Source organism: Lupinus angustifolius, chromosome LG11 (assembly GCF_001865875.1).
Source record: "Lupinus angustifolius cultivar Tanjil chromosome LG11, LupAngTanjil_v1.0, whole genome shotgun sequence".
Classification (NCBI taxonomy): Eukaryota; Viridiplantae; Streptophyta; class Magnoliopsida; order Fabales; family Fabaceae; genus Lupinus; species Lupinus angustifolius.
In genome coordinates, this window is record NC_032019.1 from 34630771 (window position 1) to 34658495 (window position 27725).

The following is a 27725-nucleotide window of genomic DNA, read 5'->3' on the forward strand; positions in this document are numbered from 1 at the left end:
TATATATATATATATATCTTTGGTCTTGTCTTGTTTTATGTCCCTTTGTTATCTTGTTCTATTATATTTATCTTGTTCTATTATATTAGCCATTTGCCTCAACTTCTTCTGTCTTGTTTTATTTTTTCTTCTACAAAAATGGTTTTATATCTCATTTGTCTAAGAAATGATTTAAACATGTGTTAGATTTCTTTTATTACCAATTAGTTTTAAGATGGAACCGTGATAATTTTCCTTATCATTTTACTCCGCAAATTAATCCTCACAAATTTTCATTAGGAAACTACTATCTGTGGCATAAAATGTGAAGGAAAAATTGATAGGTTCCACCTCAAAACTTGTTCTATCCCAACTTCTAAGATGTTTTATTGAGCAAAATTTGCAGATTTCCCAGAAAAGTTAACAGCCCTTGTAAAAATCTACCCATCACATTTTTTTGCATAAAATTATCCATCACATTAACTTTCCACTTTCATGCAATAAACCCCGTAGTAATTCCATTAAATAATTATTTTCTTGCACTATTTTTTGGTTTTTTTTCTAACCCATAACTTGTTTCATTCAACCCATAACTTCTTCATGCACCATTAACCTATTTGAAACCGTTGATTTCATTTTCTGTTAGGTAAAATTTTCATCTTTCAAAATATGCACCTAGAAATAAAACAGTTTTTTTCTCTCTATTTGGACAAGACTAGATATTTAATGATAAGTGGAGTGAAATGGATTGAAATAGGACAATGTAGTTTGAATATTCTGTGATGGAATGAAGTGAGCAATAAGTTTGTTTGATCTTATTTTATCTCATATCTCAATTTGGAAATTAAGAAACAAACGTATTGGATGAAATAGAATACATTTCATCCTATTTTAAACAATCCAAATAATAAAACTTAGTATGATTCAACATTTTCAATCCATTTTATCAATTCAAACAGTGTTATAATTCTAATAGGGTTTAATATAGACTTAATGACATTGGCTAGAAATACTATTGGCAATTTGGGTTAAGCCCATAGGGTCTGCCCGCTCATACTTATTGGGTGGACGAGACATAAAAAATGTGTTTGTTTGTCGTAAAATGTCTGTTCAACATGTCTTTTTTGCACACAAAAATTTAAAAAACAGATAAAACGGGCTACCTTAGACATTATTAAATATCAAATGTGCAAATGTATATGTATTTTGTCAAATGAGAGAAAATTTATTCCATTTGTATTGTTCCATAGTAATAACATTTTTTTATTATATATATGTATTTGTATTATATATATGTGTGCATATGTATTATTCTATTTTTATTTTGTATACAAATTATCTATACTATGCATATTTGGTATATTGTTCCATCTATCTTGATATACTATTTATTATTTATTATGATAAATATATTTGCGTATTTATATGCAAATTTCCTACAATTTATTTTGTATGATTAGAGTATATACATTTGTATATATATTTTAGTTTCATTTAAGGCGGTCCATAAGCCCGTCTGATCCATGTTTAGGATATACATGACATGATATTTCATGTCCTATTTAAAAACAAACATGCACATGTCCGTCCTAATTTTGGCGGACATTGCGTGAGTAGGGCAGTTCTAATTGCCAGCAGTAGCTAAAAACTACAATCTAACTTATTCATTTTGTCTTATAATTTTGTTGCTAAAGTTAAAATGCTAACAATATCTATGTTTTAATTTTTTTGGAAATGTAAGGTCACCAAGTTAGCCATTTATAATCAAATGTCAAGTTTGCACAACAGTCGAGAAACGCTAGCTGGTTTGACCCTTAATGATATTTTAGCCAATCAGAAAAGATTATCTAACACATCACATATTGAAACGAAGAGTCGAACTCTCCTAGACATCATCAAAGAAGACGAGAGCAACAAAAAGGATCGAAGGTAATGGAAATCTTGAAAATAAATTGGTTATTTCACTTAATTAGTTTAATATAACATCTGAACTACTTAATTAGTTTAAATTTTCAGCATAACTCACATTAATTTGAAGTTCCTACTTCCTTCACATCAAGTCATCCTCAAAAAACCTAGTGAGCTTACTTAGCATCTTCCCTCACCCCAAACTCACAAAACTTTTACATTTTGATTGTTTTCATGAGTTATTTTTCGAGGGAAAAAGAAATAAAACCTTTAAAAGCTATGAAATAAACTTGTGAAAAAGCTTTCAAAATTCTTCTAATAAATTTTTCTATTTTAAAATCTAACTCAAATATAAATCTTTAGTGAATAGTGATACAAAAGAAAAAATGTATAAATACATAATATATGGACATTTATAACTCACCTCCATCAATACCTCCAACTTCTGAGTAGATCCTCGTGCAAGATAATAGGTTGACAGTGTAAAATAATAGTATCGGATGTTTGTTCGTAATGCATGTATGTATGAATGAATGAACACAGATCGTGGAAAGCTTTCAAGGACAAACTGAGAGTAAAGCGTGCAGGCTCTGCTTGGACATCATCAATTCACATTCCAACCTCAGATCCTCTTATTCAATTCCAACACATGTCAACTAACTACAATACTCACCAAGTTGATGATCTCAATTCTTCTCTGGCACCGGCAACCAAGCCTCAATTCTCTCGCCGGAGCTCCACCCGTTACGGATCTCCGGGAGATTCTTCCGGTGATGACTCTAGTGGTGCAGGAGCAGGAGCAGGAGCAGGAGGAGCACTCCGACCTATGTTGTCTCGACGAAACTCCACCAATGTGCCTTCCCAATCGGAACCCTACCGGCGAGGTAGAGTGGTAACTTTCCGAGATAGTTTTGAGGATGATGATTCCGACGATGAAATGAACAATGGCTCTGGAAGGGTAATGTCGGCGAGGGAGGCAGTGGCAGCGCAGGAGGCATCGGAGGCGGCGGCTGCAGAAGCGGAGATGGAAGAGGAGGAGGAGGAGGAGGAGCAGCCAATGACAATGTCACTGATGGATTTGTTGGAAGAAACTGATAGAGAAATGGGTCTTGAAGGATCAAGGTATATATTGAGTGATGATGATTTCGATGAAGATGAAGATGATGACGAAGATGAAGGTGATGATGATGATGATAATGGAGAAGATGCTATGGAATATACTTGTTGTATTTGCATGGTGAAGCATAAAGGTTCTGCTTTCATAACTTGTGGCCACACTTTTTGTAGAATGTGTTCAAGGGAGCTTAATGTTAGTAGAGGGAATTGTCCTCTATGCAACAATTTCATTTTGGAGATTCTTGATATTTTCTGAATTTTTTATGATTAGTAATTAATCTCTTCCTATTGATTCTCTTTCTCACTTTCATGTGTTTTTGGTTTTTTAATTTGTAGTTCTTGTTACTGTATTATTATATTCATTTGTTACATAGATTAAAGTTTTGAAAATGTTGTTTATGTGACTCTAATGATGTTTGTGTTGAGTTTATTTAAGTGTGAAGTCTCACATGGGATATGTGGGGAGGAGTGAAAGAGTTTATAATAAGGAACATGGAGGCTACTTGGACGCAGTCTGGTCTAACAGTTTGATTCTTCTATGTATTCCAATTCTACTGCTTAAATGATTGTTTTAGTTATTACATAATATGTATTCATGAAATTATTGAATTTTATTTTGAAAGATACAACTAGAGTAAATATTACACGAAAATAATCCAAATTGTTAATAAAAACTCATATGCTAGTTTTTCATATATAACACAACTTGGTCACACATATACGAAAAAGGTAATTAGTTATTACTTCAAAAAATATATATTCTAAATCACCAACTAATATTGTTAAAATAGAATAATAAGGTGGATAATTTGGTACAACAAAAATTCATATTTGGTAAGTAAACTATGTTATTTGTTATTCCATTATAAAAAAAAAACATAATATGACAACTAAATAATTTTAATTTTTTTTTATATTCAACCATACTCTCTTAAGTAAAAGTTGTTGATTTGAAACTATTCAACAATATTTGTTTAAATGGGTGGTGTTAAAGGTGATATATCAATAACGTTCATACATTTATTACAATGAACACTATTATAAGTGACACATTTAAGATCATTGACTTTAGTGAGCATTGTAAAATGTCATACATTCAAACAACATGTTTGTTTTGGTGACCGTGAATCTTTGTAGATTTAAAAACAAAACCCCACACATAATAATACACATATCATTTTGTATTCTATTTCTCTTACTTTTTTCTTCTCTTAGTTTCTCTTCAAGCAAATTATTAGCTTTTGGTTTCTTTCTTAGAACATAAGATGAATTGTTATATTATTTTACCTCATTTATTTCTCTTTGATTCATTCTTGTTGCTTGCATTTACATAAATGTTAACGACATATTTGATAATATAGGAAATGTTAAGATTGAATCTAGGTGAAGTTGTTGGTGATTTACCAAACATGAAATCTCTATATGTATTTATTGTATTTGACTATTATTTTTGCATCTATATTTTGTAAGTAAAATTTGATTTGATTGTTATTATATTGAATCTGAACTATGCGTTTTTGTCCTATTATTTCTTCACTTAAGGGAAAGAAGAAATTCATGAATTTGTCATCTACACCTTCGTCTCTTTCATTATTGCATATAATCTTTTACGTTAATGAGTTTGAACTAAGGAAGACAACTTCATGCAATGGTTTATGAATTGAATTTTCAAAATGATGTTTCTATTGTCAAATCACTTGTAAATGTGGTGGAATTTGGCATGATTGTTATGTGCTTGATATAATGTCTAAGAGAGATTTTGCCTTATTTAAAAAATAAACAATTAACCGCGCTCACTTCAATGAGCGCAGTTAAATGTTTACTTTCTACAACGCTTCAAAAGAGTTGTTGAATGTAACTGTATATACTACTCTACTCACCCGAAAACATTGTTGAATGATCATTTTAAGCGTCATTGTTTTGCTAGTGAATAGAAATTAGGTCTTATCATCTGAGTTACATGATTCAATGCATGGTAAATAAATAAAGAGAATTATGTAACTATTGCCCTATCATCTTAGCCAAGTAATTGGCTATTTTCAAATAAATTATAGAAATGTTTATATCAGTCTTAGTTTTCATGTCTAAAGCTCAATCTAGTCAATTATATGTCAAATCCCACTAAGTTGTAAGTTGTAACTAAGGTACCCTAAGTCATTGTTAGTGACCCCACTATCTACAAATAAGGACATTGGGGATGAATGAGGTCAAATTAAGTAAACAAAAGTCAACTCTTTCTCCATTTTTTTTGTCTTTCTCACCAAACCTCCATACCCAAAGGGTTACATTGTTGATACATTTTCTATTAATGTTTATTTAGGGGACCCTAGTTAATATTGGCATTCACTAAGAGGAATGAGTATTGCATTAGGGGTTATGGATAGATAGTGGTCAGAAACGGAAGCAGATCGTTTTCGAGCGAATAGCTATTCTGGAGTGGTCATGCATTATATCAGTCACATGTTTCGTTTATGATAAAGATGATGATTATTATCATATGTAAATGACTTGTTATGATTTTTTACATGAGTATTTTACATGTTATTTGTCATTATATATTTGTAAAGGAGTTAGTTAGTTAGTTATTTCTAGTTGCTTATTTGTTAAGCTATGTATTGAACCATTCTCTTATATAAGGGTACTTGTAGTTTGTAACATTTTAATATTTCATTCAATAATGGAGAATCATTTTTCATTCAAAGCTTTCTTCATAGTCTTTTCTATTTCTTCATTTATTTTTTCTTGATGGATCATTATCAAGCTCAATCTTCATCATCTTTTATTTATGTTACTAATTAATATTTTTAGGTAGTGATCGATTGCAAGTTTTTGACTCTCATTTCACTATATAATTTACGCCTCTCCCTTTTCGGAGACGTGGAACTTGAGCATGGCCGCACAATTTACCAACTCGAGATGGACATCATTGGTACATATGGGGAGGTTTACTGCTTACCTTTGGCATGGCGTGCAACCATGCCTGCTATGTAAGTCATACACATCTAAGATGGATATGAGCTCAGACCCAAAACTCTTTCTCCACATTGACCAAGTTTGCTTATGTTGCACATATTCGCTCGAGTTCTCGTATGTGTTCTCCTTACTCTAGGAGTCACTCTAGACGTTCTTTGAGATCCACTCATGTTGCTTCTCCTCCATCTAAGGGGCTATCTTCTCCCAAGTCCGCCCAACGTAGGACGTGCACCCGAGGTGTTCCTGTGAGAGATTTCAGGGCTTCCAAAACTAATACCATGTTCAAAGATCAACTCCAAAGCTCAACATATTCCGCTACATGACCCACACTGGCCTTGTTGTTATCCTTTTAGTCACTTAATCCTAGGAGTAGCGGAGTTGCCATTTTTGTATTCACTTAATCGAATGAGTGGTGGGTTGCGATCGTGGTCAAGTTAGAAGGTTGAAGTGGTGTATGTACATGACAATGTGGTGCAGGAGTTGAGTGTTAGGGGCCGTAAGGTGGTGGTTAGGTGGTTAGACCGAAGATGATAATGCAGTTAGAGAAAGCGAATGCGTTAACAAAGGTATTTTAGGGATTACATTTAAAAAAATAAGATAGAGGGTGTGAATCCAAAAGGTTGAGTGTTAAAAGTTGCACCATTTACTGAGATAGAAATGTGATACTTAGTGATATCATGCCATATTTGGTTATTAGTCTATATACATAAATTCCACTTTATTATAATCATAAAAAAAAGATATGAAATTTCTGTAACAAATGAATCCCTGAATCTGACATGCAAAACTTGCAAAACAAGGCAAAAAACTAAAATCCATTTGATTCAACTACAAAACTAAGAGCAAAGTTAGAGAATATGATATTTCATATGCCAAGGTTGTGGGGATTGATATCAAGATTCTCATTGCAAAATTAGCTCCAACAAAAAAATGTACCAAGAGAACAATTACATGATATCAAATCCCCCCAACTAGGATACAAACACTAAGGTGGTGTGATATATGGATTTCAATAACAAAAAAGAGTACATAAAAATGATAAAAATAAGTACTGAACAACTTAACTTAGCCTTTGGTTCTCATAATTGTGATGCTTCCTTTCCCGCCTTCGGTTCTAATTCTTGTTTTTCCAACAACGGGCTTCCCCGAAAACGCTGATTTGGGGTAAGCTGAAGAATCCTCGATACTTTGCTTCGATTTTGAAGGAGGCGGAGACAGAATGCGCTGATTTATTTCCTTCAAAGTGACGTCTCCATGGACACCACTCGGTTTAATGAAGGCAAATGGATATGCCACAATAGACGCTAGCTTCGTAGGAGTTCGAACAAAAGATTTTCTACCTACACATGTGTAAAAGGTAACTGATGAATTTTGTTTTCATGTCACAAATTTTTATTCCATTAACTATTTTTCGAAAAAAGTTGAGTAAAAGTTTTTACGTAATTTCAGTGCTATTCTTCAATAAAAATATAACATGTGCTCTACTATTTAACTACCTCATCGCCTTCATCCTTTATAGAACAACACAAGTTGTCAGAATTTTACCTAAGTTTTGTTGTTTGATTATTATCTAGTGCAATTCTTGGCACAGGGATCTTTTTGCATTTGATGATTACTAATAAAGGAATAAAAATCAATGGAATTCAGTTTAAAGTAAATTAAGTATACAAAGCAATTAAACAAGCAAGAACAAAAATATCAGGAAAAAGGGAAACCTTTGAAAATAATATTTTTTGGGGTTCGAGTGACGCGCTGCTGAACCACATTTTGTTCAAACGCCGGTGGCAAGTCGCACAGCCCTGCAGTAGCACATGAAATTTTCAAAAAGTTTTGATGTGTAGACGAAACAATGAATAAGGGAGGAAAAAACAAAATTAGAAGACGGTAGTAGATGGCGAACAATGTCGTATACCTGCAAGATCAATATGAACATCATCTGCCCCAGAGAAGTTCCTGAGTCAAACAACATAACGATCAGATTATTTTCGACAAACAAATATATTTAATGAATAAGTGTTGCTCCTTAGAGGCATACAAATCATCAGGACATAGTTGCATTTCAAAATCCTTGAAGCAATCTGCAAGCCACGCATTGGTTGACTCAAGACCAAGGTCCTCATAACTGGAGGCTGATGCTGATGCCGATGCTGATGCATTTCCTAACGCATTTCCATTGCAATTGGAGGAAAATAAGAATTAAACATTCAAATAAATTATCAAAGCAATCTTAAAATAATTCAAAGCAGAATCTTGCCAAAGGCAAACCTGATGCCCCGGACAACCATTGTGACACTTCTGGAACAACATCGTCATTTGCGTCCTCCTTCCGCTGTATACACAATGTAACAGTCATATGAGGGAAAATATAGCATTATCTCATAGGTCTTGACTCTATGAAAACCGTGATCACTTGAAGGCATATGAAAAGAATCGAGATCATTAATCAAGCCAAAACAAAAGTTCAGTCCCCATCATATATAGGGCTAAAACCCATAACCACATAGAGGACTCATGCAAAATAGAAATATATGATTAAATAATTACTATATAAAGCATCGAAGAGAATCTAATATGGATTTGAACCAAACACCTCATTATCTAGCTTTAATAGTCATCCTAAATGTTTAAGTTAACCTAGGTATCTCTATAAAACATGGAAGAGAGTCTAACACAGATGTAAACCGAACAACTCGTTATCTAGCTTTACGAGTCATCCGCAACCCAAACATTTTAGTTAACAAAGGTGTCTATACCAAATCATCATATGTTTACACTAAACTTGAAGCAGAAAAAGAGCACGGCACCATAGATGAAACAATATAAGGTTGTAACATAAACCAATGCAGCATGAATTATTTATTTAAGGATAGTTATGAAGTCTAATATCAGAAAAGGGAAACTAACAGAAACAACAAATAAATATAAAAAGCTATGCTATAGTTACCTCAAGACATGATGTATTCCTTCCCGTAACAACATAATGGTAATATCAACATAAAATGTATTGAAGAAAAAATCAAAGCGAATTCGCACTTCGTATTTTTCATATTGGTAAAACAATCTAACATGATATGGGCGTGGCAAGTCATTACAGGAAAAAGCTACTAGAACTGACATTTAATTTGAAACATTCTAAAGGCATCTGTTCGTTGGAAATGGAATGATCCACATCTTTGGTGTCGAACTGTAGCATCCGCCGTCTCTTGGCTTGCGAAGAATTTTCCCGACATTCCTCTGGTTCCTTTTGCAGCTGATATGATTCTGAAATCCAACTTATTTGAATTAAAAAGGACAAGAGTATAAAAGTAATAAAAATGAAAAAGAACAATATATTCAAATTGCGATATTAGACGCAATACATGTGAACAACAATACACGCCAGAGAACTGTCTTACCACTACTATTGACATTGTATACAGAATCCCGACAATCCTTAACAGGGGTTTTTACATCGTCAAACATGTAGGAGTGATCTTCGCTATTTTCAGCAACTTCATTCCAGAACTGTTGAGGAATGTCTGCTCAAACAACGAGATTTTGTCACACATCATTTACTTAGAGAAATTGAATAAAATAACAAGTGAGTCATACCGAAATCAGAAGTGTTTTCGAAACCAAAGTCCTCTTTATGCCAATCCCATGGCTCCCTAGTACCATTCAACGTGGAGCAAAAATAAAATGGTTATTGCACGACAACGAAAAATTGTGGAACAATACACAAAATAAGTTTATAACAATAGGCAAGCTATCTGGAAAGTCAATGGATCCAAACACTAATTGACCATGTGGTAAACTAAATACTAAACCAAAGCACCATAGAAACAAAAAGGAAAAGAAATATCAGATTCTATGTTAGAAAACAATCATAGTACGCGTTTACATGATTTTCTTTCACCGATTAATGATATCGTCCAATGCGCCTTCACTCTATTGACAATGACCCATGGAGATAGCCCTTTCCTCTTTAGTGGTTTCACTAATTTATCATTTAGTCAACACAACACTCACCATAGGGAATTAAAGTGTATTTAAATAGAAAACCAATCCAAAAGATAGTTTATTGAGTGAAAGAACCTCTCATACAAATTAACAACAGAATATCTAAAGAAGAAAGATAACTGAAAAAAGAAAGAAAAAGAAAAAAGGGTAATATTATGACCCACCAATATCATCATCAACCTTTTCTCTATTCATCAAAACTCACATAAATCAAGCAATCTCAAGATCAAATAAAAAACACAAACATAAATTATAAAATTGACTATAACTTTTTTGCAGCATTTGATTCCAATAGTTAAACATCAAAATGCAAAAAAAAACAGAAAAAAAAATTAACATCAACCACCCATATGTAACCAATTAAATATTAAAAAAATATACTTACAAATAAAATCCCAACAAATTGATGGGTACAATTTCATCTCTAATAAAAACACAAAATTTCTTTCAAAAAAATTGAAGTGCAACAAAATCACAAACTACATGATGAAACCATTTCAATAAAAAAACAAAAAAAAACATGAATGCAGTTTCCAAAGATTGTACCTTTGAAAAAACAAAGACACAGATATATAGAAAAAGAGAGAAGGGGTAGAAAGTTACTTGTGATTGTTGAAATCCATTTTTGAGTAGCAGAAACCAAAATGGTATCACTGATCACAGTCCTTAATTTCTTTGCCACCCTCAATTGTGAAAAACGTTACAGAAATTCCACTATGTTGCATCACACACACGTGTGTATATATATATATATATATATAACTATATGTATATATAATATAATATATAGGATTATGATGAGAAACCCAAATGAAACGCCCTCTGTTTCTCTCACTCCTATATATACTCTGTTCTGTTCTACTTCTATATTATATGCTTTTTCCTTTTCTAGGTTTTATTATATTCATATTTAATAGTATCTTTTCATCAAAATCACTATTACTATTCATATAAAATGTATGCAAAATAGGTGTAAAATTATTTATATATAATCACTATATATATTTACCATTCAATTTTAATTTACTTATTCAATAATTAATAATGACTAAATATGAATAGTGAATAATTCAATGATAATATAATTTTTGTTCTGTATCCACGATTTCATCTTTTTCTTAAAATAATATTATAATGTTCATGTATTATTTATATAAAATTTTATGTATAGTCGATACTTCATATATGACTTATGTGCATTATTTCATTTGATAAAGTTAATAACAATTAAATATAAATAATGAATTGTATGATAATGATGATATAAAAAAAATTATATTGAAGTTACATATATTTTTCCTCTTAAAATAATGTATAGAAATAGTTGTGATTTTTAAATTATCAGATATTTCAAATTATTCATACCAGAAATAAAAGATTTATTGCAATATAATAATTACATAATATAGTCAGAGATAAGTATATTTGATATATATTATGTTAACATAATCTAATATTAAATGTGAAGATTTATATAAAATTAATATATATTATTTACAATTTATTTTTATTACTTTTATGAAGAATCAATCATAATTAAATATAAATAATAAATAATATAATATATAAAACTCATATATTATTAATATATACAATTTTTTCTCATGTTAATATTATTAAGTTATATTTTTTTGCAAATAAATTACGTAGAAAATTGATTAGAGGTGGATAAAGACAGTAATGGTCCACGAACACGACCAAATGACAGAACAGGCTTTTTTTAGATGGGACCACCTTTACTCAGTTATTCACTTCACCAATATATTTGTTTTTTATTTTTTTCAATAGTATAATATCTATTATTGTGAATTTAAAAATTTATACATAATTAACATATTATTTATTATTTATTTGTATTAGTTTTTTAAAATTCAATAGTGTTTAAATATAAATAATAAATGATAATATATAAATCTCATACACTTATATATTTTTTATTCTTTTTTTAAATTGCTAATTCTATAGCACACCTATCAAAATTATTTTTGTTTTGTTTATGGGAAATTCAGACTAGAGTTTTAAAAACCTTTATTCTATATTAACGATATTTATTTAAATATAGAATAAAGTATCTAGGATTTAAATTATTTTAGCATACTATTATGACATATATTTTATTTAATTATTTATAAAAAAAATATTTGTCTAAACTAAAAAAAGAAACTTGACATAAGTTATAATTTTAGTAGCTAAAAAAGATAACATATTTTATGATATGAAAAAAAATACTTTTTTCTTATTTAAATATCATACATAAAAATTTGGCATAGAGTTAAATATAATAGGGTACTACACTACTACATGTCTACATCCATTCATGTAAGTCACAAATTAAGAAACTTAATTAATATATATATTTATATTAAATTTATTTAATATTTTACCATTTATATTTATATATGCATTCATTTCTAATTATATTTTATCTTATTAAATATATGAGGTAGATTTGTAAACATAATTCACCACTGTTATCTTAGATAAATATGAACAAATTTGATTTGCTAAAAAGACAATTAAAATTGAAAAAAAATAGTAACTTTGGTGAAACGAAATAAAATTACGTAGTAGTATAATTATATTTCTTTTTATGTAGCAATGCTAAATATTTGAATTCTAGTTGAGCTTTGTACCATTGAAATAGTATGAGCTTGTAGATTTTGTTTCCTTATATAATGTTATTGACAAAGTAGGTGGGATGAATGTATTTAATAAATAATGTTTTTATATAAATATATATAATCATTTACTTTTACAAAAAAGTATTAGGATAACAACAAATTAGTTTTTGGGAATAATATTTATTAAAAATAGATAATTATATACTTTGGAAGAGATTATTTTTTTATACATCATGCATAGAGTGATAACATACCCTTGGTTATACTAAAATAATAAAAAATTAAGATTCTTAAAAGTCATGGCATGTAGGTGATAGTTTTTCTAGTCTACATTTGTATACCTTAAACCAATGTTGTAAAAACTGGTCCATATCGACGAGTTCAATCAATAAATCAGTTTAAATATCGATATGATATAATAATTATATCGATCACGTAATTATAATGGTTTCAACATTTGCTGAAATCTGTTATACGAGCCGACTTTTATTGATTTTTCAACATTGATATTAATATATTATATATGTATATTTAACTTCACTACTATGCAGTTTAATTAGTGAATCACCGAATGAACTGGTATAACATTATATCCCTGACCGATTTGATAATTGATACGATATTAATAATATTGCGCCCCTAAAAATGAATTTATGTAATATGCAATACCATCTTCAATTATATTCTCAAACCACAGTGGTTCTATCCTATAGGTCTCATTCTCAATAAATTGGTTTTGGAAATAATAAATTATTTCTTAAAATATAATCAATCAAATTAACAATTTAATGAAGATTATACCTAATCATAAAATAATTTAATCATCTCATAAAATAATAAATTAAGAGAAAGAATATGTACTAACAATATAAGAATTTTTTACTTATTATTATATAATTTATCATTCATATTTGGATTTATTCATCATAACTATTAAATATAAGTAATATGTTTTTTGGTACAATAAATATAAGTAATATAAATGATAATGTAATAACAGCGTATAAAATTGTACATTAATATTAAATAGATTTTATACTCAAAAGTGAAAGGTTGATTAAAAAATTGATGAAGATGAAGGAAATTAACAACAACAAAAATTAAAGAGAATCTCCACTAATATTATACCTAACCACCTTTATTTATATATATATATATATATTATATTATATTATATTATATTAGTTATTGTCATTCTCATACTTGAACCACTCTTCTTATAATCAAAGATTTGTTGGTGGGGTTTTAATTTAATCATTAAAACTATGCATGATTTTAGGAACAGACCAAGTCATATTGAAAGGTGACATTATCATATAATTTGATATACCCCTTTTACTTCCCCATTCTAATTCATAGCCTTTTATTATTCTGGCTAAAAAAACAAGGTAATTATAATTTCTTTCTGTTTTAATTCAAAATTACAAATATTGATAGTACTAATTCCAATTAATTGTTATTTTTATTTATACATTTTCCACTATTGCTTCTCATCATAAGAATATGGTAACCCTTTAATTGACATTTAGTTCCATTCCATATGCTTGTAGCAGCTCTACACAATTTTTCACTTCTTAGATTTCTCCATATTTTTTTTCTTTTGTAATTATTTTCTCAAGATTTTCTTTTCAAGGTAGATCTCTTATTGTAATTTGTTTAATGACTTGGCATAATCACTAATTTGCTGAATTTTTTCGTTATTGAAATCCAATTTTATTGAATCTATTATAGTGGAAGGCTATGAAGCACGGATTCGCCAAATACTCTCGCGTGTCGGTGTCTGACACGTATCCGACACGGATACACTCAGATTCGCGAAGGATACGTGTCCATAGAGTATCCAAAAATAAAATAAAAATAAATATCAAGACACGTATCGGATTCAATAAAATATATGATATATAGATTCGTTTTTATGATAAGATATATTTGTTTTCAATAAACACTCACTTATTTAAAGGTCACATCATACCAACTTACCATCACACCACATTGACCCACGGATAGCTGGTACTTTCCGATCCATAACGTCGCCGGTCAGTGCTTAGCGTTACTGCCTCTACCACCATAGGTATGTTGTGAAGAGCAAATAGAAAAAGACTTACATTTCTTACTTCTTAGTTTCTTTTCGCTTAGTATGTTTACAAAAAAGAAGAGGATGCGTGAGTATTAATAGAGAAGATAAATAAAGGGCTTACCTTTATTTCTTAACAGAGAAGAGAAGAAAGAGGGTAGGAGAGAAGAAGATGATTTACACTTATAATTTTATCATATTTTATATATTTTTTATTAATTTATACGCGTATCCCTAAATGTATCGTATCCTACATTTTAGAAAAAATGTGTGTCATCGTATCAAATACGATAAGTATTCGATACACGTATCCGTATCTGTGCTTCATAGGTGGAAGGTATGCATAAGATTGATATTTTCCCTTTATTATCACTTTAGCAACAAATCGATTATATTTACTTTTTTTTATGCTTACTGTGAATGTCCTTGTAAGTATAATGATACTTGCCTTATAACCTTTATGTATTCAAATAACCTTTTTGTTTATGCGAGATGTAAGATTGTGTATATCTATACTAGAAGTCGGACCCCGAATCAATTAAATTAAAAAATTAAAATGTGTCCTTAATAGAATTAGGACTATTAATATGTTACAGTGTTAAATGTTTAGAGTATGCTTGTTCTCTTCAGGCTTCCCTTCTCAATTTCTCATGCAACCACTATATGTCAAACCATATTTACATAATTATCTCCTTTATCTTATATATCATTTATTGACATCACCCCATAGCGAATACATACCTATGCACCAAACCACCATACCAAGAGAGGTATATAACTATATATCTCCATAAGGCTCTTGCCAATTAGGGTGAGCATGAGAAATGTTGAGATGGGTTAAACATATCTCTTATTCGTCCCTAAATATTGATAGGGTTAATTTTTGAACCTGAATTCGTCCCTAATTAGGGTGAGACGTGTGAGAGACGAGTCCAAAATAAGACGGTCAAGATAGAGAGATGTCCGAGTTGGAAAAGGAAAAAATGACAAATATAGATTTTTTCCCCTAAATCTTTAAGCATGTACAACCAAAATTATCACAATCTATATATAAACTCAACTAAAACTTGCATCACACGTACATCAATATATAAATTACAAACTGTAAAATTGCATGCATCCTTCAAACTAAAAACTATCACAATCACGTAACTGAAAATTATAGAAGACATTAAAATTTTTAGAACAATTTAAACTGTTAATTATCAATATAAGCTGAAGTATTATTGTAAATGATAAAAAACACATGAGAACTGAAATGACAATAACATGTCAATACTCAAAAGTTCACACAAAAATGAATAAAATCAGAGGCAATAACATAAGCATAAACAACTTCAAAGAGAAAAACAAACAATTGAGAAGAAAAAATAACTAATTCTTAAGCCGCACAATGTCTTTTACTCTTGTTGGAGCAGTCCTTCATTATCTAGGAGAATTGAACACTGAAAAAAAGAAGATAAGGAATAAAGATCATATGATAAGTGGTGTGAATATATTGTGTGGGCTTATAGATACTTGAGTTATGTGGGCCGAACATAATGGATTGATATGTACTTATTTAACTACTCTTGATATAAAACTATACGGGACGGACCAGGTCACCATAGGGATGGCAATAAGACCCAGACCCATGGATATCCATTAATAATACCCGCAACGAGTCGGGTCTGGGTCTATGTTTTTAGACCCATAGATAATTGAGACTCGGAATTTTGAGACCCATGTTGATGAACTGGATAATGAGGTACCAGACCCCTAGTACCGAGACCCATTATTCCTTCGTAAATCTATATATAGTATCATAATTATAATATTATGTTAATCATAATTGTAATATTATATTGTTAATCCATAATTGTAATATTGTTAAACATTGATGTTATATTGTTAATAAGTGTGATATAATGTCATGTTGTTAATTCATATGAGTAATATAATGTTATGTTGATTAAATAGTTATTTCTAAATCAATTTTACATCATAAGGTTCAACTAATGACTTTGATTTTTTTATGATTGTTTGAGTAAAATGAGTTGTGTTGAATAGTCAATTTAAACTGTGTTTAAAACTTTAAATTATATTTTATAATTTGTTCCTTTGTTCATTGCTTAAATAACATATAAGATTGTAGGAAACAAACACACAATTACATAAATTACTCACAATTATTTTTAATATTATTTAATTTGTGGGTATCTGCAGATCCACTGAGTATCTAAGGACCGGTGGGTAATAGACTCGCAGGTATCTGCATGGGCCTGGGGTGAGTCTGAGTCCAAAAATGAAGCAATGGGGCGGGTCCGGGTAATGCACTACCCGGACGCATCCAACCCCATAGTCATCCTTAGGTGACCCGAACATAGACCCGAATCCATCCTTTTATTACGACGGGTCTGTTCTATTAATCGGGTCTGTCATTTTTTATTTATTTGGATGGGTCAGATCCATCCCCAAATCATCAGGTTGAGACGAGTCTAGTGTCGGGTCTTACTCACTCCTACTTGCCATGGATAAGTATGTTTATGTGTGGTGCCTATTATGATCAGTTATACACTTGTTTTTTCACTGTTTTGCTTTTGTTTCTTCATGGGATTCCAATAAATTGCAAAGGCATCACTGACTAAAAATGTAATGAAAGATAGCAGGTTATATATTCTTGAAATATTGATCTTTCTGCCTTCTTTCCTTTCCTATGTAAAATTTATTATGATCAAATGATTAAAAAATCTAATAATTGAATAACTTTTTTTTCTGATTAATTTTAACTCAGGAAAAATAAAATCAGATTCTGCTTATTCATTACCAATAGAGTTTATTAGTTTCCTTTCTATAGGTGCAACTTTTCACAAATCACAGACCTGTCTTCCATTCTAACAGCTTCTCGTATAATTGAAATACAATTATCTCATTTTGGTAGAAAATCGCGAACAATTTTTATATAATAATTTGTGATTCTTTTAAGAATCGGTTTTGTGAGGGACCAATCCGATTTTCAGCTATATTAAAGTAAGAACAAAGAAATGAAGAGTAATTGCATGGTGTTACATCAAACAATAAAGAATCTTATAATGAGTGCTTCTCCTATGCTGAAACAAGAGTTGATTCAAACCTAAAAAAAAGAATACTAAAAACAACTGTGTAAGAGCTTTAGAAGCCGTACTTATCAACATCATCAAATTAGATCAAAGAAAATTAAAATACAACATTTTAAACATATTATTAATCATTTATAATTAATAATAATAATATAAGTATATAGAGCATATCGAACATATCAACTAAGCATACTCCAAATATATAAGGCTCACAAGTTATGCAAAATTACAATACAACAAAAGCTACAATTAAAGTATACATTATTTCCATATCCTTGAGAATCAAGGTTCAATTGTGCATTGATTTTTATGAAGTTCTTCTTAGGGGCTAAAATTTGTTCACTTCACAACCTAAAAGGATGCAAAGCATAATTCCCATCAAGCCCCTTTGCAAAATGATGTGCCATGAAATCTTTGATGCTAATGTCCCTATAGATTGGTGGGTTTTCTTCTGATAATATCTCCTTAATGGGACCATAAATCTTTGGGTCTTGCATGTTCATAAAGAAGCTAGATACAGAAACTCTTGGTCCCTTATAACTTGATAAGACCCTATGATAAACACTCTTGAAACTGTCATTTGTTATAAGCTGCAACAATATCAAGAGAGTTCATATTAGTAAATACTATAATCCTCACAAATTGTGCTATTGAAAAAGTGTGACAACTATTTTGTTTTGCTGAAATTCATGTTTTTTTTAGCAGATAAAGAGGTTCATCATATGCAATAATATAATGTTCATTACCAAATTTTCAAGATAACAAACAACCTTATATATAACTCTAGCCCATATTTGCAAACTACTATGATAATATAGTTATGGTAAATCAACAACTATCCTAGGATAATACCAAAGAGAAAACATGAATCTAAAGATATACATGATTAGTATTTTGATATTGCATCATTTTGAATAAGATTATTCTTGTTGCAGTTGATCTCCTTGTATGACGCGTTTACGATTTGTTCAAATAATTCGATGATCATTTAGATGTTGGCAATTTACAACGATAGATTTTTGGAAATTACAACATTGAAGGACTATGATGAGAGTAAAAACCCAACAAATATTTGTTAGTGTTCATAAATTCTAGATGCAGAAAAAGCAACAACACATCAAGTAAAGTTTTACCTATCTCAATACAATTTATCAATAGAAAACATATAAACTACTAAAAATTCTTATAGTAACTATTACAATACTTACTTGTAGGAGATCACCTATGTTCACAACAAAAGCTCCGTAGACAGGAGGAACATGAAACCATTGATTCTCATGAAGAACTTGAAGACCACCAATTTGATCTTGCAGAAGTATATTCAAGAAAGCAGTATCTGTGTGCTTGGAAGTCCCCATAGTTAGTTCAGGTTCAGGGCATTCAGGGTAGTAGTGACCCTGAATAAAAAGTCCTTCCGAGCAGCCGAGTTTTTCGAGGTAAGATCGATTAAGGCCGAGAGCTTCAGACAATAGCTCAAATACTCTAAAACCCAGTTCCCTTATTTTCTTTGAATATTCAATCATAATGTCTCTGAAAAGTACATAATCAATTCACTAAGAGTCAAATAGTTCAAATTAATGAGTGTCAAATACTCATACAAAAATATGAAGTTATAAGAAATTTCATATCTCAATCTTAAGTTACTCTAGCAACACATAATAGGGATGAAGCAAGGTACTAATAAAATTCCAAAGATCCACTCGAAACCGTTTTCGCGAAATCGTAAACTAATTTGAAAGCTAAACATAGTATTACTAAACCATTACCTGCATACTTCTGGCAAAACTTCGGGTTTGGGTGGATCAGGAGCCATAGGACATCCAATCGTATCTCTCCAGTTAGCGAATTTGTCTCGGAAAAGACTAGTATTCGAATAATACATAAACTTCTTTCCTAAATCTCTTGTGTAAAACTGTTTCCTTACATCAATATCTTGTTCATGAAACCTTCTGATTCCATCAACCATTTCATCCATAATACTACTTGGAATACCATGATTGATGATTTGGAAAAACCCGCATTCGCAGCATGCACTTCGAATTTCGGCAACAACTTGTGTATGCAGTTTTGGATTGTTTTGTATATCTTTGAGGTCTATGATTGGAACACTAAACTTGAAGTCATTTTCTGAGTTTTCAATTGCATCAACCAAGTTGTTAGAATGAAACATGAGTGGTATTTTTTTCACTCCAGATTCTACAAGACCTCTAACACCAGCTTTTGATTCATCAAAAGCTTTAACTTCAGCTTTTCTATCATAAGTTGAATCATTTTCTGTGGCTGCAACTATTATCTGGTTTGTGTTCTTGAGATCCATATTGAGATGAAACTAATGAATACAACAATGTTTCTAAGACAAGAAATTTTATAATCAAAACATTGAGGAATAAAGGACATAAAGTCAATAGAGGAAAAGTAGTATAAAATTATTAAAAAAACGTGCTGGTTTTGTTCCATATGCATCCAATGACATTTTTGTATATATGAACATTATTTTCTATGATGAATGTGACATATATAATTATGAAATGAGTGGACCTATTACACAATAAAAACGTGATTTAATTTCTAAGGCATAACCACAATTTCTAAAGATATGATGTCAATTGATAAGGTTTTTTTTTTTTTGTTTCCCGTATTCTCGCACCGGAGGCAATCCTGTCTGAGCCGGGAACATCCACAGATACGTGAGGTTAACTCTCCCGACGGATATTTTTTCCCCGAGTTCTTGCTTAAGGGGAATCAAGTATGTACCACTTGAACCAATACTCTTTGGTTTTCAATTGATAAGGTTTGAATAATCATAAGAAGGATATGAAAAGCATAATATTTGAATGAGTTGTCAATCACTAATTGGTTGAGTCCAAAATTCAACAATCATACCTCATAATTTTGATGATATAATTAAATAAATCCTTGCTAACACCTTTTTATTTTCAATATTCAAAATTCATATTACAAATTAAATGCCAATTCATTTTTCTTCTAAACTTAGAACTATTTCAAAATATTGTCCTTAATTTTATTGTTATCTTTCAAATAAATTCAAACAAAATCAATATATAACTTATTTTTAATCCTCTTCCAACCCATTTACACCTTGACTTGACAATTGGATGAGGTCATGACTCATGAACACCACTTCATCCCAATTAGTATTTTTATTTATAATTTTATTAAAGTATGAAATAAAATGACTATCCGTATAAAGATTTGTACATAATATATACATTTTTCCTCTATCATAAAAGAAAAAAATATGTACAAATTGACGTGAGAGAAATTTCTACACTGTCACTATGTCATATTCATATTTGATCATAGTTATAATGTACCGGTGAATACATATACATTGATGAGTAAGTGTTTTTTATATTGTGAGTAAAATCATGAAAGGAAAGTAAATAAAAATGGCACATGTTCTTAAGTCTTCTTGTGTGTTCCTCTTCACTCCTCAGTAGTACTGTGCAAAACCTCACCCTTATTGAAAACTTGTTGAAAGCAACGAAATTTGAATCGACCCATTATCTCTTATCCATAAAAGATGAATATTTTCAGGTTATTTGGGGACATGACCCATTTGGCAAGCGTCCTTGTCCTTCTCCTCAAGATCCACACCATAAAATCCTGTGCTGGTATATTTACCAATTTTCTTGTTCTTAACATTTGTTATGTGTTTGTTTGTGATTTTCTATATTATATAATATTGATGCATCAGTTTTAATAGCAGTTAGGATAGTGGGTCATTGAACAATGATATTGGGGCAATAAAATATCCTAGGTGGTGTTTGTTGGTTACACTGTGTTTGGTGTAATTGTGGGGAAATGCAGGCGAGGGGCTGCAATTGCGGTCACGATGTCGTTCCAGAGACTCCTGAAACCGTGGTATTGCGTACGGAATTGTAATTGTGGAGTGCAATTTAAAACATATATCTTGGGTACCTTACCATGCTGCTGTTGGAGGAGATATTTAAAATTTAGAAATTAGGAAGTAGGTCTCGTGAGACCGGCATTATTATGAGACCGGATGTTTGACGCTTAAATGTCAACAACAGAATAAACACAATTTAGTAGAGATGAGAATGCTGCATTGGATGATTGGACACGCTGGAGAAGATAGGATTAAAAATGAATACATTAGGAGGAAAGTTTGGGTAGCTTCTATTGTATAAAAGATGGTAGAATCACACTGCAAGTGATTTGGACATGTGCGGAGGAAACCAGTAGAAACCCCAGTAAGGAGAGTAGATCAAATGGAGATCAATCCAATTTATAGATACATATGGAGGCCAAGAAAAATCAAAGGTGAAACAATTAGGAGAGATTTAGAGATCAATACTTCGTCAATGGACATGATTTATGAAAGTATTATGGTGTCTCTTCGTCAATTAGGAGAGATTCAAATTTACCTAGTTAAGATTGTATTTGACAGAAGGAGTGTTTCTAGTTGGTGCTATAGCTTTCAGTTTGGTGGTCTAGTGATGGATGAATTCCTCGATATTTATTATGATGGAGTGAGGTTCTGGTTCCTTGCATGAATTTGTCACATAGATTTTAGTTGCTTCTTTTTGGTTTGTTTGTGAGGATGTCTTATCCTCTTTCTTTGTACTCTTCTCTTCTAATAATACATTTCCTTTTCTTTTTCTATAAAAAAGAAACTGTTCAAAGTTACCACTCGGAATAGAATATGATGAAATATGCATGTTTTCATAAGGAATCATGTTGCATCTTGACCTCTTTATTTTAAACAGAAGTTAGTGTGTGCAATGCATATCCAAAAGGGTTATGATGCTTCTTGCCATCTTATAGAATAGATACATGCTATCATTTCGGAGGAAAGTAGTTTGGTATTTACCATAAAAATATGTCAACAAATGCTCTGATCAATAGACTGCAATATGAACCATTATATTAATCTCAAGTTGTGATTCTCAAAGTTTAAATGCTTTTTTTTTGGAAATAGCATGTGTGTTAGGAAGAAATGATTCCAATGAGAAAATTTACATTATATAGACACAAGTATATGGTTGTAGATGAATGAGAGAGTCTTACAATAGTGACCCAGAATAAAGGTGACCAATTATAATTCTCTATCGTGCTGCTGCTCAGGCTATTGTAGAGGAGTGTTGTTCATGCTACCGTAACTCAAGTCCTGCTCATCTTTCGGTAGTAGTGCTCCATTAGTACGATAGCCTGAACAGCAGCTTAGCATATAATTATAGTAACCCCTTTCGTCCTTCATCAGTAAGTATATGTTAAAAAAGACACAAAAACTATTGTATTCTCAAGTTCTCACCATGCAAAGGAAGCAAAGTAAAAGTGATAAAGAATAAGCAATTATTTGTTAGAGCAACGAGCACCAACATAACTTTGGTTTTGCATTTTCACTTTTTGACCATTGATTGACTGTGGATTTATCTTATTTATATGCAGGTGTCTCGTTGAAGACTCAAGAACTCTACGCACTTGTTTTTGCTTCTCGCTACTTGGATATCTTTACGAATTATATATCCCTATATAATACCACTATGAAGTTGATATTCTTGGGAAGTTCATTTTCTATTGTGTGGTACATGAGGTACCAGAAGATTGTTCGTAGGACATATGACAAAGATCAAGACACTTTTCGCCATTATATTCTTATACTTCCCTGCTTACTATTGGCTCTAGTTATCAATGAGAGATTCACATTTAGGGAGGTTAGTATGCAACCCTTGTTTTTGTTGTCTATAACTGTTGTATAACTATTTGCATATCCTTTCGAGTTTTGTCTTTTCTCAAGAACTGATTGTGCATTAATTTCCGAAACATTTTTACATGGATTAGGTGATGTGGGCATTTTCCTTGTATTTGGAAGCCGTTGCTATACTTCCTCAACTAGTGCTGTTACAGAGAACTAGAAATATTGATAATTTGACAGGACAATATGTGTTTCTTCTTGGGTAAGTTATGGCCCTTTATCTGATTTAAAACAATATTATATATTCTAACATAAATCATCTTCATTTATATCTATTTCGTACATTGCGTGCGCTCAGTAATGGATTAATGCATAATGAAGATGGGAATCACAACTTTTTTTTGGGTACATAGAATCACAACTTTGATCTCACATAAAGAAAATCATAGCATTTCATCTTATATGCACTGTACTAGTTCCGAAATGGTGCTCCTAACTTACTAGACAGAGTGGAGCTGATGTGGATAACAAAAAACGTAGAGAAAATAACGAGTTTGCAGTAGTCTACATCGGCTAGTATGTCCAATACTCCAATGTTTATTGGCTTCAGTAGAAATGGTAAACTAGTTCCGCCCTTTAATTATGATCTTACGCTGAAAGTTTTTACATGTGGGATCGAAATTCCGACTGATTATGGTCCCCAAGTTTATGCAACTAGATCTGCTTAAGTCACATGTGCAAAAGTTGTGTCAGAGGAACCCTATCTTCACTTGTTGTGATGCATTTGTATAAATTCTTATGAAAGCTAATAGTATACATTTTTCTGTATGCCGAACTGCAGTGCATATAGAGCATTATACATTCTCAACTGGATCTATCGCTACTTTACTGAGCCGCACTTTATCCATTGGATAAGTATGTCTCTTTCTTCTCTTATTTTATGGTTACTATTGGTTTTTATTATTGTTTTATGCTTTTCTCTTCCATTAAAATTTAAGTTAGAAGGTGGTTCTATCCTATAGTTGATATGATCCATTGGATTTTCATCTAATTGATTGAGTTTCATATCTGTGTTCAGTTGAGACACCTTGTGGCAAAACTATGGACTCAACTGAACCCATTTCTTACATTTTGTAACAATCGCTTAGCGGCAATCCGTTGATCCTTGAAGGCCTAAGAATAGGTCTCGAGTCTAATTATTATAGTTCCAGTAGCCTACGAGTTTACCTTGGTTCATCCTCAAAGGTACCCGTAAACATGTAAGTAAGTGTTGGACAAACTTCGATGAATAAGTGTGTTAATAATTAAATCTTAATAGTTAATAGAAGAAAAAATAAATAGTCATTTATTTATTGCCAAAGGGCATAACCCTATCCTAGAAACAAATCGAAATACTCAGCCATGTTTAGAGCACAAGTCATAAACAACACGAATCTAGACATGGAGAGATAGCTATGAAGAGAACAAAATAAAAACCATCTATTCCTCCGCCTCACGACTTCGTCTCTAAATTATCTCTCTTAATTGATGTGTTGTGAAATGTTCATTCTGTTTTCAATATTATGTATTTTCACATACATCAATATTTGGTCTGTGTCCCTCTTTATTCATATGTACAAGGTATAATAAATGAAAATATTCATGTAATGTGTTTCTGTTGCATATCCTTTTGATATGCTCTATTGCAGCATGGATTTCTGGCCTTGTTCAAACACTGCTCTATGCCGACTTCTTCTATTACTATATCCAAAGGTAAGTTGTCGCACTTTTCGGGTCTATTTTAATTAATTCAGTATTCCTTTTTCATTATTGTATCGTTCGGTCCATGTAACTGGTCCTATCTAGTGAGATTAAGGCTTGGTCATTGTTGTTGTATTCCTTATTCATACGAGTTTCGAACATTTGAAAAATATTGTGCCATGCAGTTGGAAGAACAACCAAAAGCTTCATTTGCCAGCATGAGCTCCATAGTTGTTGAAAATCAAGGTTCTTATGTGGACAATTAACACTAAGCAAACATGATCCATGTATTTTTTCTAGACATGGTGGTTTCTGAATTATGATTCCATATATGTTGTTTCTTGCTCCCTCATATACTACTGTTCTAATTACTGGGAAGATTGTTTGACAAAAAATACATCACTTGTTTGATTGTAATGCAATTTTAATTTGAGAAAGTATTGATATATGACAAAAAAATTGTTTGTTGTGAATGAATTTTATACATAGTTACTGTATTATCTACCATTTATGTTCTTTTATTTTTTGACTCTTTAAAAAAGTAATACAAATACATAGATGATTATGATTAAAAGTTAATTATTGATTACATGATCGCTTAAAAAAGTCATATGCATTTATCACTTAATCTTAGTCATTGAAATAAGATTTAATGGTTTACATGAATGCTTTTCCACTAAGATCTTGGCCATTGGGAATTTTGATTGAGATCAGTTAATTAACATCCATAAGCATTGCATTATAGATATATTAATTGAGGATGTGTAAATCTTATTGTAGGAGACACTAACTTCATGCATCATTTGCATATGTTTGATATTGGTTGATTATATTAATGTTAGGTGTTGTGTCAATTTAATGTTATCCTCTATGTAATTCCACGATGTGGTCAACGTAGTTGGTTCTTACTCTCTTATGTGTTTTCTCTTTTGTCTATATTATGTATATGAACTTATTTGTCACAATTGCACTATGGATATGCTTTTTTTTGCAGAAATATAGACAAGAAGAATTTAGTTGATATAAAGTCAAGTAACATGTCCATGTTGAAATTATTGGCTCTGATTTAGAAAAATTCCTAGTCTTTTTGAACTGATTTTTGTGTAAGTCAAATTTTATAAAAAATATTTATAAAATATTCTTTTTGTATATATGACGCTTTTATAATTATTACATTTGATAAGATTAAATAAATGATTTGTAAAGATTCATAATTAGAAAGTGATAATTTTATAGACCATCGTTTCAAGGTTGGACGAAATACCTCGTTTTTTGAGTTGACATAGTATTGAATATTTATACGTTCTAAACTTACGAGTCAAAAGGTTTTTAATTTATTATGATTTTCTAATATCTTGAGTTAAATTTCTTTACTCAATCACCATATTTTCAACAATTAAACGTTAAGTTTTTAGTTGTGAAAATGAAGAGTGACAATATAATTAATTAGTTAGAAGGATATCACATTAAAAATTAATGTAGAAATAATTATATTACTTTATTTTTTGAGTTGTTCTACATGATTAGTCACTTAATCTCTATTTGGCCTTGGTAAAAATTTGGGACCACTTTTAATGGAATTTGTTGAGAATGATTATGATTTAGTTCATGTTTCATAAGTCAATTGATTCATTAAAAATTAGAAAGATTTAAAGGGATTCTATATACATCCTAAAGTCCATATATATCTGAAATTTAATAAAATTAACCCTAAATACCTAAATTAATCTTTTAATGTAATTAAGTATCTTAATCCAATAACCTCCCATTCTCATTCTTCCCAATATCTCAACAAATATCAGGTCATGCATGAATTTTTTTAAAATAGCAATTAGGATCTTTGTTATAATTAGGTCATGTTTATGACAATGATGAGAAATTTGGTATAATTTTAGTTATATGATACTCCTTAATATCATTAAGAGTATAATTGAGTTGGAAGGATTTGAACGTGATTAATCTTCCATAAAAAGAATAAATAAATAAAAACAATGATTGTTAAAAATATATGATTTAGAAATATTGTAGATATTATTATGATTTGTTTATTTTAATCAAATTTGCTTGGTTAATAAAGGTATAATTAATTAGAGGATGCAACATTGGTTATGATTTCAAAAAAGAATAAATAAAATATTGTAAAATATATAACTTATAAGTAATTTTGATATTATTATTGGATTAGGATTGATTTAGTTTAATCAAATTTGATCACATACTAAGAGTATAGTTAAGTTAGAAGGATGCTCGTTATTATTTCACAAGGGAATAAATTATTTAAAAAAAAACATGATCTAGAAATAATTTTAGATATTATTTGATTATGATTAAAAGTCTTGATCATTAAAAATATATGATTTAGAAATAGTTTATATATGATTGAATTATAATTGATTTAGTTTACTCTACTTTGATTAGGTAATAAGATTATAATTAAGTTAGAAGGATGCAACATTGGTTTTGATTTTCTAGTAGGAAAAACTAAAACACATCATTGTTAAAAATATATGATTTAGAAACAATTTAAATATATTGGA

The 27725-nt window shown here is 30.6% G+C and overlaps 4 protein-coding genes across 4 annotated transcripts; 2 read left to right on the forward strand and 2 right to left on the reverse strand.

The window, feature by feature from the left end:
- On the forward strand, window positions 1082–3275 carry LOC109359938 (protein SQS1). The gene is made up of 3 exons (XM_019604631.1): window positions 1082–1096; window positions 1721–1908; window positions 2431–3275. The coding sequence occupies exons 1-3, from the start codon at window positions 1082–1084 to the stop codon at window positions 3257–3259; spliced, it is 1032 nt and encodes a 343-aa protein (XP_019460176.1). The 3' UTR covers window positions 3260–3275.
- Window positions 6684–10798, reverse strand: LOC109360933 (protein XRI1-like). Its single transcript, XM_019606160.1, has 9 exons — window positions 10579–10798; window positions 9568–9623; window positions 9372–9494; window positions 9092–9237; window positions 8242–8305; window positions 8012–8135; window positions 7889–7929; window positions 7692–7775; window positions 6684–7316 (listed from the first exon to the last, which is right to left on the reverse strand). The coding sequence occupies exons 1-9, from the start codon at window positions 10596–10598 to the stop codon at window positions 7042–7044; spliced, it is 933 nt and encodes a 310-aa protein (XP_019461705.1). The 5' UTR covers window positions 10599–10798; the 3' UTR covers window positions 6684–7041.
- Window positions 18008–20154, reverse strand: LOC109360932 (1-aminocyclopropane-1-carboxylate oxidase homolog 1-like). The gene is made up of 3 exons (XM_019606158.1): window positions 19535–20154; window positions 18977–19298; window positions 18008–18358 (listed from the first exon to the last, which is right to left on the reverse strand). Exons 1-3 carry the CDS (start codon window positions 20083–20085, stop codon window positions 18113–18115), a joined length of 1119 nt encoding a protein of 372 aa, XP_019461703.1. The 5' UTR covers window positions 20086–20154; the 3' UTR covers window positions 18008–18112.
- On the forward strand, window positions 21167–25560 carry LOC109360934 (ER lumen protein-retaining receptor-like). Its single transcript, XM_019606161.1, has 6 exons — window positions 21167–21403; window positions 23202–23467; window positions 23595–23710; window positions 24290–24363; window positions 25137–25200; window positions 25374–25560. Exons 1-6 carry the CDS (start codon window positions 21313–21315, stop codon window positions 25408–25410), a joined length of 648 nt encoding a protein of 215 aa, XP_019461706.1. The 5' UTR covers window positions 21167–21312; the 3' UTR covers window positions 25411–25560.